Source organism: Giraffa tippelskirchi, chromosome 13 (assembly GCF_054371585.1).
Source record: "Giraffa tippelskirchi isolate mGirTip1 chromosome 13, T2T-mGirTip1v1.2.pri, whole genome shotgun sequence".
In the NCBI taxonomy this organism is placed as follows: domain Eukaryota; kingdom Metazoa; phylum Chordata; class Mammalia; order Artiodactyla; family Giraffidae; genus Giraffa; species Giraffa tippelskirchi.
The window spans coordinates 5,101,577-5,113,628 of record NC_137287.1 but is presented as its reverse complement, the minus strand read 5'-3'; the positions used below and the strand labels follow the sequence as shown (position 1 = coordinate 5,113,628).

At 46.6% G+C, this 12,052-nt stretch overlaps 1 protein-coding gene across 3 annotated transcripts in view; it reads left to right on the top strand.

Annotated features, from left to right (window-relative positions):
• The first annotated feature begins 2,425 nt into the window (after positions 1-2,425).
• The window catches only part of KPNA7 (karyopherin subunit alpha 7), a 28,781-nt gene continuing 19,154 nt past the window's right edge, over positions 2,426-12,052 (top strand). The window contains exons 1-4 of one of the 3 annotated variants that reach the window (XM_081555739.1): positions 2,524-2,754; positions 4,476-4,610; positions 7,199-7,287; positions 9,111-9,236. In XM_081555739.1, the coding sequence (XP_081411865.1) occupies positions 7,222-7,287; positions 9,111-9,236 (192 nt within the window). In that variant the 5' untranslated portion in view covers positions 2,524-2,754; positions 4,476-4,610; positions 7,199-7,221. Of the gene's footprint in view, positions 2,755-4,475; positions 4,611-7,198; positions 7,288-9,110; positions 9,237-10,868; positions 10,875-12,052 lie in introns of all 3 variants that reach the window. The other 2 variants (XM_081555738.1, XM_081555736.1) reach the window with 2 other exon arrangements.

The window sequence follows — 12,052 nt, the reverse complement described above, 5'->3', positions numbered from 1 at the left end:
CTGTCCGTCACCAACTCCCAGAGTCTACCCAAACCCATGTCCATTGAGTTGGTGATGCCATCCAGCCATCTCATCCTCTGTCGTCCCTTTCTCCTCCTGCCCCCAATCCTACCCAGCATTAGGGTCTTTTCCAATGAGTCCACTCTTCGCATGAGGTGGCCAAAGTATTGGAGTTTCAGCTTCAACATCAGTCCTTCCAATGAACACCCAGGACTGATCTCCTTTAGGATGGATAGATTGGAGCTCCTTGCAGTCCAAGGGACTCTTAAGAGTCTTCTCCAACACCACAGTTCAAAAGCATCAATTCTGCGGCGCTCAGCTTTCTTCACCGTCCAACTCTCACATCCATACATGACCACTGGAAAAACTATAGCCTTGACTAGACAGACTTTTGTTGGCAAAGTAATGTCTCTGCTTTTTAATATGCTATCTAGGTTGGCCATAACCTTCCTTCTAAGGAGTGTCTTTTAATTTCATGGCTGCAATCACCATCTGCAGTGATTTTGGAGCCCAGAAAAATAAAGTCTGACACTGTTTCCACTGTTTCCCCATCTATGTCCCATGAAGTGATGGGACCAGATGCCATGATCTTAGTTTTCTGAACGTTGAGCTTTAAGCCAACTTTTTCACTCTCCTCTTTCACTTTCATCAAGAGGCTCTTTAGTTCTTCACTTTCTGCCATAAGGGTGGTGTCATCTGCATATCTGAGGTTATTGATATTTCTCCCGGCAATCTTGATTCCAGCTTGTGTTTCTTCCAGCCCAGCGTTTCTCATGATGTACTCTGCATATAAGTTAAATAAGCAGGGTGACAATATACAGCCTTGACGTACTCCTTTTCCTATTTGGAACCAGTCTGTTGTTCCATGTCCAGTTCTAACTGTTGCTTCCTGACCTGCATATAGGTTTCTCAAGAGACACGTCTAAACTGACCCTCGAAGAATGATGGTTGCTTTTGGTAGGTGTGATCGTGATATTTTGGTTTTAGCTTTTAAGTCTGTCTGTCAGAGATTCATTCTGAATATTTACAGGTGAAATGATATGATGTCTGGCGATTTCCTTTAAAACACACCAACCAAAATCAATAAATATCTAATAAAAAAGGTTGGGGGAGAAGAAAGAAGATGGCATTGGTGATTATTGGGCCTGGGTGTCCCTGAGGGTCCATTTGTACCCTTCTCCCCACATTTACAAATTTGGAACCTTTCATAATTACAAAAAAAAAAAGAAAAAGTAAAAATCAGGCAAAGAAGTACACAGCCCTGCTGGGGCCTTCAGGGGCTGCCTGCTGCTCTCGGGACGAAATCCAAACACCTTCAGAGAGTGAGTAACAAGGTAGGCACAGTCCAAGGACACTGTTTGGAATTCCTGGCTCAAAAAGCAAACAGACGTAATTGATTTTATCGTTGATTTAAAATCCCATACAGACAGTACAAGGGCTTCCCTGGTGGCTCAGTGGTGAATAACCTGCCTGCCAATGCAGGAGACATGGCTTTGATCTCTGGGTCAGGAAGATCTTCTGGAGGAGGGCATGGCAACCCACTTCAGTGTTCTTGCCTGGACAATTCCATGGACAGAGGAGCCTGGGGGTCTACAGTCCATGGGGCTGCAAAAGAATCGGACACAACTTAAAAGAGACTGAACAACAACAGGCGGTGCAACCCCCTCTTGCCTGGACCAGAGAGGACAGCTCCCTCTGCCCCTCCCCTGTACACCAGGCCGTCTTTGCCCTGGCACCCAACCCTAGTGTCCCTCTAGCAATCCCAAATGACCTCTGTTCTCAAGGGGACCATGACCAGTTTTCTTGCTTCAGTGCCTTGTTCGATGCTGTTCCCTCTGCCTGGAGGATTTTTTCCACAGTTTTTTACCCGCTAACTTCTTTTCCTGAAGACTTGGCTCAAGTATCACCTCTTCCAGGAAGCCCTCCCTGACTGCCCCTACCCCAATTGCTGTCCTGTTCCCACTCTACTGGGAGTGCCCATCTCTGCTCCTGCTGGAAGGTCAGGGACCAGGTCATCTTGTTCACTGTTGCAAGCCAGGCCTGGCATACAGTTGTTATTTAGTCGCTCAGTCGTTTCCAACTCTTTGTGACCCCATGGACTGTAGCCCACCAGGCTCCTCTGTCCATGATATTTTCCAGGCAAGAATACTGGAGTGGGTTGCCATTTTCTTCAAAGTGGGGACTCAATAAATATTTGTTGAAGAAATACATGAAATTTTGTTCCTATTTCCATTAAAGTACGAAGCAGACCTGGTCTCACCACCTCCCAATCTTCATGCTTGCCTTGGGAAGAAATATTTGCTAACTGTTCAACAGTAGCTTTAAGCCTATCCTCCAACTGCAGGATGAGGCCACTCAATCTAGCCAGATCCTGGAAGCCTCAAACACCCAGAATGCAAACCCTTTCCTGGAGGGAGATGTCCCTGCCCCTCGCCTCTTGATAGGCCGTCTGAGGGTCTCTGAGGCTGTAGCGCCTGAAGGTGCGGGGCGCCTCTGAGGCTCCCTCCCACCAGTATCTCGTTGGGACATGAGAATCACCTGGAGAACCGAACCTCCTTCCTTGACCAGCTCAGTCACCGTCTGGGGAGGGGCCCTGGCCGTTGGGCGGTGCAAAGTGCCCCACGTGATTCCAAGAGCCGTCGACATTGGTCAGGAACCAGCCGTGGGGCGGGACCAAGCGCCTCCCAAACATGTGGCACCTGCAGAGTGCATTTAAGGCCAACCAGCAGGCTGGGGACCACGGCTCCCTACCAGGTGAGTGATGGGTGGCTGGAGGCTCGTCTCTGTGCCTGAGGGCACCAGGAGCCTAGAGGCAGTTTGGGGGCCCCTGGAGAGGCTGCTGCGGTTTTGCCCTCTGCCAAGCCGGTGGTTTGCCCCGAGGAGGGGCTCCCAGGAGGCCCCGGCTGGGCCTTTCCCAGTCGAACTTCAGCCTTGGTTGGCAGACGCTGTGCCAAGTGGCTCTTGGCTTGTTTTCAGAAGGGGTGGGAGGGGGTGGTAACTGTTGGGGCTGCTCACCCTGCAGAACTCAGGTGGTGGGGGGTGGCAGCCCCAGGCACCCTGTAGACCTGTATTCCAGTGTCCCTCTCCCGGAAATACCCCTCAAAAGTTTTCACCTGTGGAACAAACCCTTCTGCAGCCTTGGAGGTGGGTCATGGGAAGAGGCCTGGTCACCTGCCTCCTCCTTGCTGTGACATGTGCCTCCCATCTTGGTCAGGGTGGGCCCTGGAGGGAAGCCTGGCTGTATGGCTCCCTGCCTCCAGCCTGGAGTGAATGTGGAGGGGGGATGGTCCCTGGAACTGGAGACCCTCCTTCCCCCGCGGGCCCCACTCCAGCCCCAGCGGTGCCTGTTTGCTGACCTTGGAGCCAAGGTTGGCTCAGTCCTTCCTGGAGAATAAACCTCCCTCACTCCAACCCAATGCATGGTTTTCACTTAAAACAAATCCCACTTTGTTTGAAGAAGCAGCTGTTAGTGATGTAGATCTGAACACATCAAAAGATGTCCCCGGTAAAGACGAAATGGATAAATGAACGTGTTGCTAACCGTGTCTGTAACTGGCTCCCCTCCTGTAATCAGCACCTTGGGGCTCGTGCAGAGCGGCTAGGGTGCGTCGAGGGTGGTGGTGTGGGCTGTTAAAGGTTAACTTTGGGGAGGAGTGGGGTTACTGGGAGTTAATGCTCTTTATACTTCTGAAATATTTCATTTTCTGAAGCTGTGAACATGCGTTAATTTAGAATCAGAAAAATTGTACTTGCAGAAGCCAAGCCTGGGTTGATGAGACATATCTTAATTTAAAATGGTTCTGGGTTCACGAAAGATGCTCAACGGCAAAGCTTGACTAGATCTATCTAGGAAAGGATAGAAAAAAACCAAATGGCCTGTAACGCCCCAACCAGAGAATGTAACTCAGTGCCATTAATTAAACATGGCCCGGGAGGGTCCCTTAGGTGGGCTTCTGCCACCTGACATCCAGAGAAGAGGTCTCATACTGTGTGGAAAGCGGCTGGCCTAAGGTTGAGGGGAGGGGTATCAGCCCCACCAAATGGGTGCTGTTTGCCTAAGTAACCAGTTTGGCTTTCTCTGGATCTCAAACTTAAAGACTGGGTGAAGAAAGGTACTGACTTTCACTTCGGCGCCTAATTCAAAGCCTCCAGCTTGGTGTTCTCATCCTGCTGGTGAATGATGGTAGGGTAGCCAGCGCTCCTGGAGCTACAAATAGCCATGGGAGGGGAAGGAAGCATGTTTGAGCTGTGAGGAGAGAGCTTGTGAAAGCCAGAAGGATTGGCTCTGCAGCTGGCTTTGCAGAACGTCCCCAGATGAAGTGGCGTGGCCACATCTGTGACTTTCAAACTGCTTTGGGGAGAGGGGAGGACTCTGATCGGAAGTCGAGTTTACCTACTTATGCCGTCTGATGTTGGCCTTCCACTAGATTTTTGTTTTCTTTCTTTCTTTTTTGGCTGCACCGCACAACTTTCAGGATCCTAGTTCCTCCACCAGGGGTTGAACCCACAGCGGTGAAATTGTGGAGTCCTAACCACTGGGCTGCCAGGAATCCCCATTGACAGTTGATTTGAAGGAAAGCGGTGACCATCTTAAACCTCCTACTTCCCAGGTACCTTACGGCCATACCTTCTGCGATGTGGCAGAAGGATGCGTGGTTCCCATGGCAACAGTCCTAGAATGAGGCCCTGCCTTGGGTCTCCCCAGAAGCAAAAGCATTTCATCCCCGTGTACCAAACCAGCCTCTTGTGCACATTCAGACAGTCTCACGAACTGAGCTGGTGGGGCCGCTAACAGCCAGATGCAGCAATGAGGTGGCAACACAGTGTTTCAGAAGTGGCCTCTGCTATTCCCATTGCCTAAAATGTGCACTTCCTATTTTCCAACATCTCCCCCATGTGTTAAGTGCCAGCCACGGTGGAGACTTGGTGTTTCCTAATCTGATTTTGTTACAGATTATCAGCTGCAAAGCTTAGTGAACCAAAACATGACATAGGAGTCAGACCTAGGCTGATTCCTGGCTCTGAGGCTTAATGGCTGTGAGAACTTTGGCAAGTGGTGCCTGAGATGATTTCCCCACTTGCAAAAGAGGGCTCTCTCTCCCTTACTGTTAATGTTACTTCATTAAAAGTTTTTTTTATTGTCATATAGTTGATTCACAATGTTGTGTTAGTTTTAAGTGTACAGCAAAGTGATTCAGTTATACACATATGTGCGCGTTCAGTCGCTAGGTTGTATCTGATTCTTTGCAACCCCATGGACTGCAGCACAACAGGCTTCCTTGTTCTTCACTATCTCCTGGAGTTGGTCAAATTCATCTTCATTGAGTCAGTGAAGCTATCTAACCATCTCAACCTCTGCGGTCCCCTTCTGCTTTCAATCTTTCCCACCATTCAGGTCTTTTCTAATGGGTTGCCTCTTTGCATCAGATGGCCAAAGTATTTCAGCTTCAGTTTCAGCATCAGTCCTTCCAGTGAATAGTCAGGGTTGATTTCCTTTAGGATTGACTAGCTTGATCTCCTTGCTGTCCAAGAGACTCTGAAGAGTCTTCTCCAACACCGCAGTTCAGTTCTTCCTTCTTTACTGCCATGCAGAACAGCCCTCGTTCTCTTGGACCGTAATGACAGTGTCACCAAGACTCAATTCTTTTTCACTTCTCACTCAGAATTCCTCTTCTCTCTCCTTGGCTCTCTCCTCACTTACAGAATTCTCCAAGTTGTCTACACCATCCCATCCAAGTTGATACGTCTAAATTAGTCGTTCCCACCAAAATTATTCCCAGCTGTTCTCCTCTCAAGAAGAGTCTGTTGGTTGTCTTCAACAAGTTTTCTCTTTGTATGATGTAGTCAAGCCCATCCTGTATACTTAGATGGATATTCATTGCACACTTGTAGGAAAGGTCATTCCATACTGCCCTGTAGAAAGTCCAATTTTGGCCCAATTTGGATAACCTCCTCTAATGGAGGGCCAACTCCTTTTGTGAATTTATTGCTCACTGCTCTCATCCACGGAGAAGGCAATGGCACCCCACTCCAGTACTCTTGCCTGGAAAATCCCATGGACGGAAAAGCCTGGTAGGCTACAGTCCATGGGGTCGCTAAGAGTCGGACACGACTGAGCGACTTCACTTTCATTTTTCCCTTTCATGCACTGGAGAAGGAAATGGCAACCCACTCCAGTATTCTTGCCTGGAGAATCCCAGGGACGGCAGAGCCTGGTGGGCTGCCGTCTATGGGGTCGCACAGAGTCAGACACGACTGAAGCGACTTAGCAGCAGCAGCAGCAGCTCTCATCCAACAAGTATTACTATGTGCCATGCATTGTGAAGGGGCTGAGGAATCGTACCTAAGACACTCACGGTCCTATTGTCCTTGGGAGTTTGGAGGGGGAGACGAACAAACGAGAAAATACTGGGTGATGGTAAAAGCTGTGGAGAAAATGGAACAGACTGATTGAGAAGATACTTAGCTTCTTAAATAGGAAAGAGTTGTTAGGGCGAGGGGGCTGAGGCCAGCTTGTGTAGCAAGCATCTTGGTGAATCTGAGTTTTCTTCTAAGATCAATGGGCATCCAGTAGAGGGTGGGGGGAAAAGGGGGGGAAATTACATGGTTGGTTTCTTCTTAAAAGATTGCATGGCTTTGTGTCGAGAACAGATTGGAATACTGCAGTAGTAGAAGCAGGGAGAAGAGTGTGGAGGCAGTTGCCAGGGTGTGGGTGAAAGATGACCATGGGCTGGACCAGGGTGGAGGAAGCCTTCCGAAGAATTAGGAGTGGGTCATGCTTAATAAAGTCCTAAACTAACGTGCCTGTGTGGAAGGAGAAGACCGTCTTCATATCATAGCCTGCTTGGGCTCTTCCGCATCCTGTACATATACTCTGTGCAGAAGTCCTTGGACCCAGCCTCGTAGAAGGGTTCTTTGCTTTGCTTCCAGCCTACCCTAGCCATCAAAATAAAGTTCAAGCCAAACTGTCCCCAAAAGCAGTACGTTTCCCTTACCCCTGCAACCCTGGGCTGGTCCCTCTGAACTCCCACGATGCTCATTGCATACTCAGCTGGTGTGTGATGCCTATGGATGCTGACTTCCTGAGTCTGCTCCCTGTGGCGCTGAGGGTCTTTTAAGGGCTTAGAGTCTAGATGGCTTCAACATAGTAACCACTTACTGGGCCCTGAAAATCTCTTTGAAACTGTCCTACCTACAGGTGCTTTACGTCTTCCAGTCAACATGCCAACTTTGGATGCTCCGGAAGAGAGGCTGAGAAAATTTAAGTATCGGGGCAAAGATGCGTCTGTGAGTATGAAGGAATGCCTTACTCTGTCAGGGAGGAGTGCGGTGAAAAGCACATGGTTGAGGGACTTCTCTAGTGGTCCAGTGCTTAAGACTCCATGCTTCTACTACAGGGATTGCAAGTTTGATCCCTGGTTGGGGAACTAAGATCTCACATACTACACAGTCAAAAAAAAAAAAAAACAAACGTGGTTGAAATGCATTAAAAATAGAGTGAAGGGTGGGAGACAACTGTAGACTCAAATTAGGCTCTCCATGTGGTCTTGAAACTATTAAACTTCAGACCTTCAGTTTCTTCATGTATAAAACAGGGCTGATAACCAACCTCCAAGGGCCTGGATAGCAGTAACAAGTGCCTGGCATATAGATGCTTACCTGCAGCTCTGCATGTCAAGGGGGCTCAACAAGGAACTGAGATGTTGGAAATACAAGTACTGACAAGCATGCCTTATAAAGAAAAAGGACTCAGGAGTGAAAAGTCCAGACTGCTTTCTCTACTGGGCTGTGCATGAGGCCTGGGCCAGGGAGTCTGTGCCGTGTGTGAATCTAACTCTCATTCAGCTTCTCTGGTCTCCAAGTTTCCTGTCTAGCTCTATGCCCTATACCTATGTATCTTGACTGACGTATCAAGTTGGCTGTGACTTGGGAATCTGAAAGGCAGCTGAGGATAAGGAAATCACAAGGTCACAGTTGCCCAGTTAGGACACTATCAGAGCCAGTTTCCTTTTACTTACACCTTCCAACAAATGTGGCTTGTCTGTCTTCCAAGACCACTGCAGATTAAAGGAACCAGTTAGAACATAGGAATGGAACTCTCTATGTGGGCAGCAGGGAGAAGGGTCAGGAGATGAGAAGGCAGAAACCGCAGATACAGAGCCCTCTTTGGGGAAGGACCACTTAGTGACGGGGACAGCATAGCAACTGGCTCCTTAGGCCCCCAGTGTGTCCCCGCCTTTCCAGATAACACCGCAGTGACCCTCTTTTCTTTTCTTTTTTTTTGGCTGCACCGTGTGGCTTGTGGGAACTTAGCTCCCAGACCAGGGACTGAACCAGGGGCCCAGAAGTACAATTGCTGAGTCCTAACCACTGGATCACCAGGGAATTCCCACTGACCCTATTTTCAAGAAAGGATTAAATAGCTTCTTTAAAGAACCGCAAGTATCTAATACACACTGACTTCCTTATAATCAATATTTTAAAGTCTTCAACCCCAAACTCATCTATCCATAAAGATTAGATTATTTCCCCAGGATTCTCAATACTGTGAAGTCCGAGTTTTGCTTGATAAAACAAGAAAAGAATTTGTTTTTTGGTTTGTTTTTTAGAATTTCCATCTCCTTCCTCTGGTGTCCAAGTAAAACTCTTGGGATTAGACCAAGGCTTGAATGAAATATAGGCTGTTACCCAACAGCAGAAATGGTCGAGGCCATCTGGGGTCTAGGTGTTCCCTTCAGTTCCCTGCCCCACCTGGGTGCCCACAGCTGGCAGGCCCAAACCTGCTTTTCTGGAGCTAATTAGCACCAATGAAGATGCACGCAGATTTAGGGCAATGGGATTTCCAGCTCAGATGTCTCTACATCTGCCAACGGTCAGCCATAATCTTCCTTCACTCTGGGAGGAAGACTGACTCTCTAGAGGTGGTGTAGGAGGAAGCCAAGGAGGTGAACCAAGCTGACTGTTGACCGGCTGTGTGCTATGAACTCTTCAGCCTGTTGCATCTGTGAACGTGAAATCAGATGCTTGGAAGTGTGTTCTGAAGACCAGTTGTGGCAGCCTGACCCCCACCCCCAGCTCTAAGGGCTCTCGTTCTTTCTTTGCCTCACTAGGCGAGGCGGCAGCAGAGGATAGCAGTCAGCCTGGAGCTCCGGAAAGCCAAGAAGGATGAGCAGGCCTTGAAGAGGAGGAACATCACCGATGTCTCGCTTGACCCTTCTGATCAGCAGACCAAAGGGGTACGTTGGGAACATGGCATTTAGAGCAGTTGGGTGTAAAAATATGGCCTTAGTCAGTTTCTCTGCCCTTAAAATGTTGAATTGAGAACTTGCAAGTTCTAACTGAGGCCCTTTAAGGAAAGGAGTAGAGAGATGGTCATTAGAACTAAACTGATGTTGTCAGAAAGCTAAGTGTGGTTATCTTTGTGGCCATGAGTCTGGGATCTACGTTCTAACAGGAGATGGAGAAGGTTCTGCTTCTCATGGAAAATTCCCTTGTTTCCATTCAGCCAGAAACAGGAAATGAGGGGTCACGAAGGCTCGCTCTCAGCAGAGGCATCTAGTTACTTACCTATCTCAGACTCAAATGCTGTCATCTCGCCTCCATTCTCCATCCATCTCAACCTCCCTCAAAGCAAATCCTGGGATGACGTCCAGGCCCATATGGTCGTTTCTTCTTCAAATGTTTGTGAAAGTTCACCAGGGAAACTTTCTGTGTCTGGACTTCTCTTTGTGGAATTTAAAAAAATTAGTAATTCGATTTCTGGTTGTAGGTCTCTTCAGATTTTCTCAGTCACCATTGGTGATTTGGATTTCTTGGAATTTGTCCCTTTCATCTAGATCATTTAATTTGTTGGAGTACTCTGTTTATTGAGTCTCTAATTATGTTTAATTCTGTAAATTCAGTAGTTACGTCCCCAGTTTTATTCCTGGTTTTAGTAACTTGAGTCTTACCTATTTTTTTCTTGGTCTATCTAGCTAAATATTTGTCACCTATATTGCTCTTCTGAGCCAAATTTTTGTTTCATTTTTTTCTATTTTCTCCTTCTGTTTCATTTATTTCCACTCTATTTTTTTTAAACATTTTCATTTTTTCTGGTTATTTTGGGTTTTTTTTTTAATCTTTTATTTCTCATATTTTAAAGCGTGAAGATAGGTCATGGGTTTGAGAGTTTTCTACTTTTTCAATATAATACATGCATTTATGGTTACATATTTCCCTTTAAGCTCTGCTTTACTTGCATATCATCAGTTTGGGTTTATTGTGTGTTTGTTCCATTCATCTCAAACTATCTTCTAATTTCCTTGTGGTTTTCCATCAGTTATTTAGGAGTGTGTTGTTTAATTTCTGTATTAAAATCTATATTTCCCAAATTTCCTTCTTCTCTTTTTTTTTAAAGACTGAATGCCTTTTAAAAAATTAATTTATTTATGTTTGGTGGCCCTGGGTCTTTGTTGCTGGGCTCAAACTTTCTCCAGTTGCGGCAGGTAGGGGCTGCTCTTCATTGTGGTGTGCTGATTTCTCATGGCAGGGGCTTCCCCTGCTGCAGCGCGCAGGCTCGAGGCATGCGGGCTGCAGTAGCTGTGCTCCACAGGCTTGGCTGCTCCATGGCATGCGGGGTATTCCCAGACCAGGGCTGGAACCCACGTCCCCTGCCTTGGCAGCTGGACTGTTAACCGCCAGACCCCGAAGCCCCCACATTTTCTATTATTTGTTTTTAATTTCATTGCACCATGGCTGGAGAATATACTTGGCATGGTTTCAGTCTTTTTAACTTTCCTGAGACATGTCTTATGGCCTAATATATGGTCTATCGTGGAGAATATTCCACGTGCCCTTGAAAAAAATGTACATTCTGTTTATTGGTGTAGATGGCTGTCAGGTCTGGTTGATTTGTAGTGACGTTTAAGTCTCCTGTTACCTTGTTGATAGTGTATCTGGTTGTTCCATCCATTGAGTGCGGGGTTCAAAGTCTCCAGCTGTTATCGTTGAATTCTTTTTTTTTAAATAAATTTATTTATTTAAGTTGGGGGCTAATTACTTTACAATATTGTAGTGGTTTTTGCCATACATTGACATGAATCAGCCATGGGTTTACATGTGTTCCCCTTCCTGAACCCCCCTCCCACCTCCCTCCCCATCCCATCCCTCTGGGTCATCCCATTGCCCCAGCCCTGAGCATTTGTCTCATGCATTGAACCTGGAATGGTGTTCTGTTTCACATATGATAATATACGTGTTTCAATGCTATTCTCCCAGAATGTCCCACCCTCACTTTCTCCCTCAGAGTCCATGAGACTGTTCTATGCATCTGTGTCTCTTATTCTGTCTCGCATATAGGGTTATCGTTACCATCTTTCAAATTCCATATATATGCATTAGTATACTGTATTGGTGTTTTTCTTTCTGGCTTACTTCACTCTGTATAATGGGCTCCAGTTTCATCCATTGTTGAATTCTTTATTTCTCCCTTCAATTTTGTCAGCTCTTGCTGTGCATAGTTTGGGGCTCTGTTGCTAGGTGAATATGTGTTTATAACTATTATATCTTTAAATGGATGAATTGACTTTTATTATTATAAGATGTCCTTCTTTGTCCTTAATAACAACTTTTGTCTTAAAGGCTGTGTTGTCTCATATTAGCATACCCACTCCAGCTCCATTTGGTTACTATTTGCATGGTCTATTGTTCTCAGTTCCTTTCCTTTCCACTCTTTTTTGCCTTTGAATCTTATGTATGTCTCTTGGAATTTCCTGGTGGTCCATGGGTTAGGACTCCGCACTTCCATTGCAGGGGGTACCAGTTCGATCCCTAGTCAGGAAACTAAGATCCCACATGTCATGCAGCACAGCCAAAAAAAAAAACAAACAATGTGTGGTTAGTCTATTATTTGCCCCCAACTATTATCTAACCCCCTCTCACCCCAAGCAACTGCGAATTTGTACCACTTCCTTGAATTGTTTTTAACAAATACCTCCAGGGAAAAGACTTTTTTCTTTATGTGAAGTCTGAATCCAATAAAATAGAATCTTACAAATGGGTTCTCCCAGGAAAC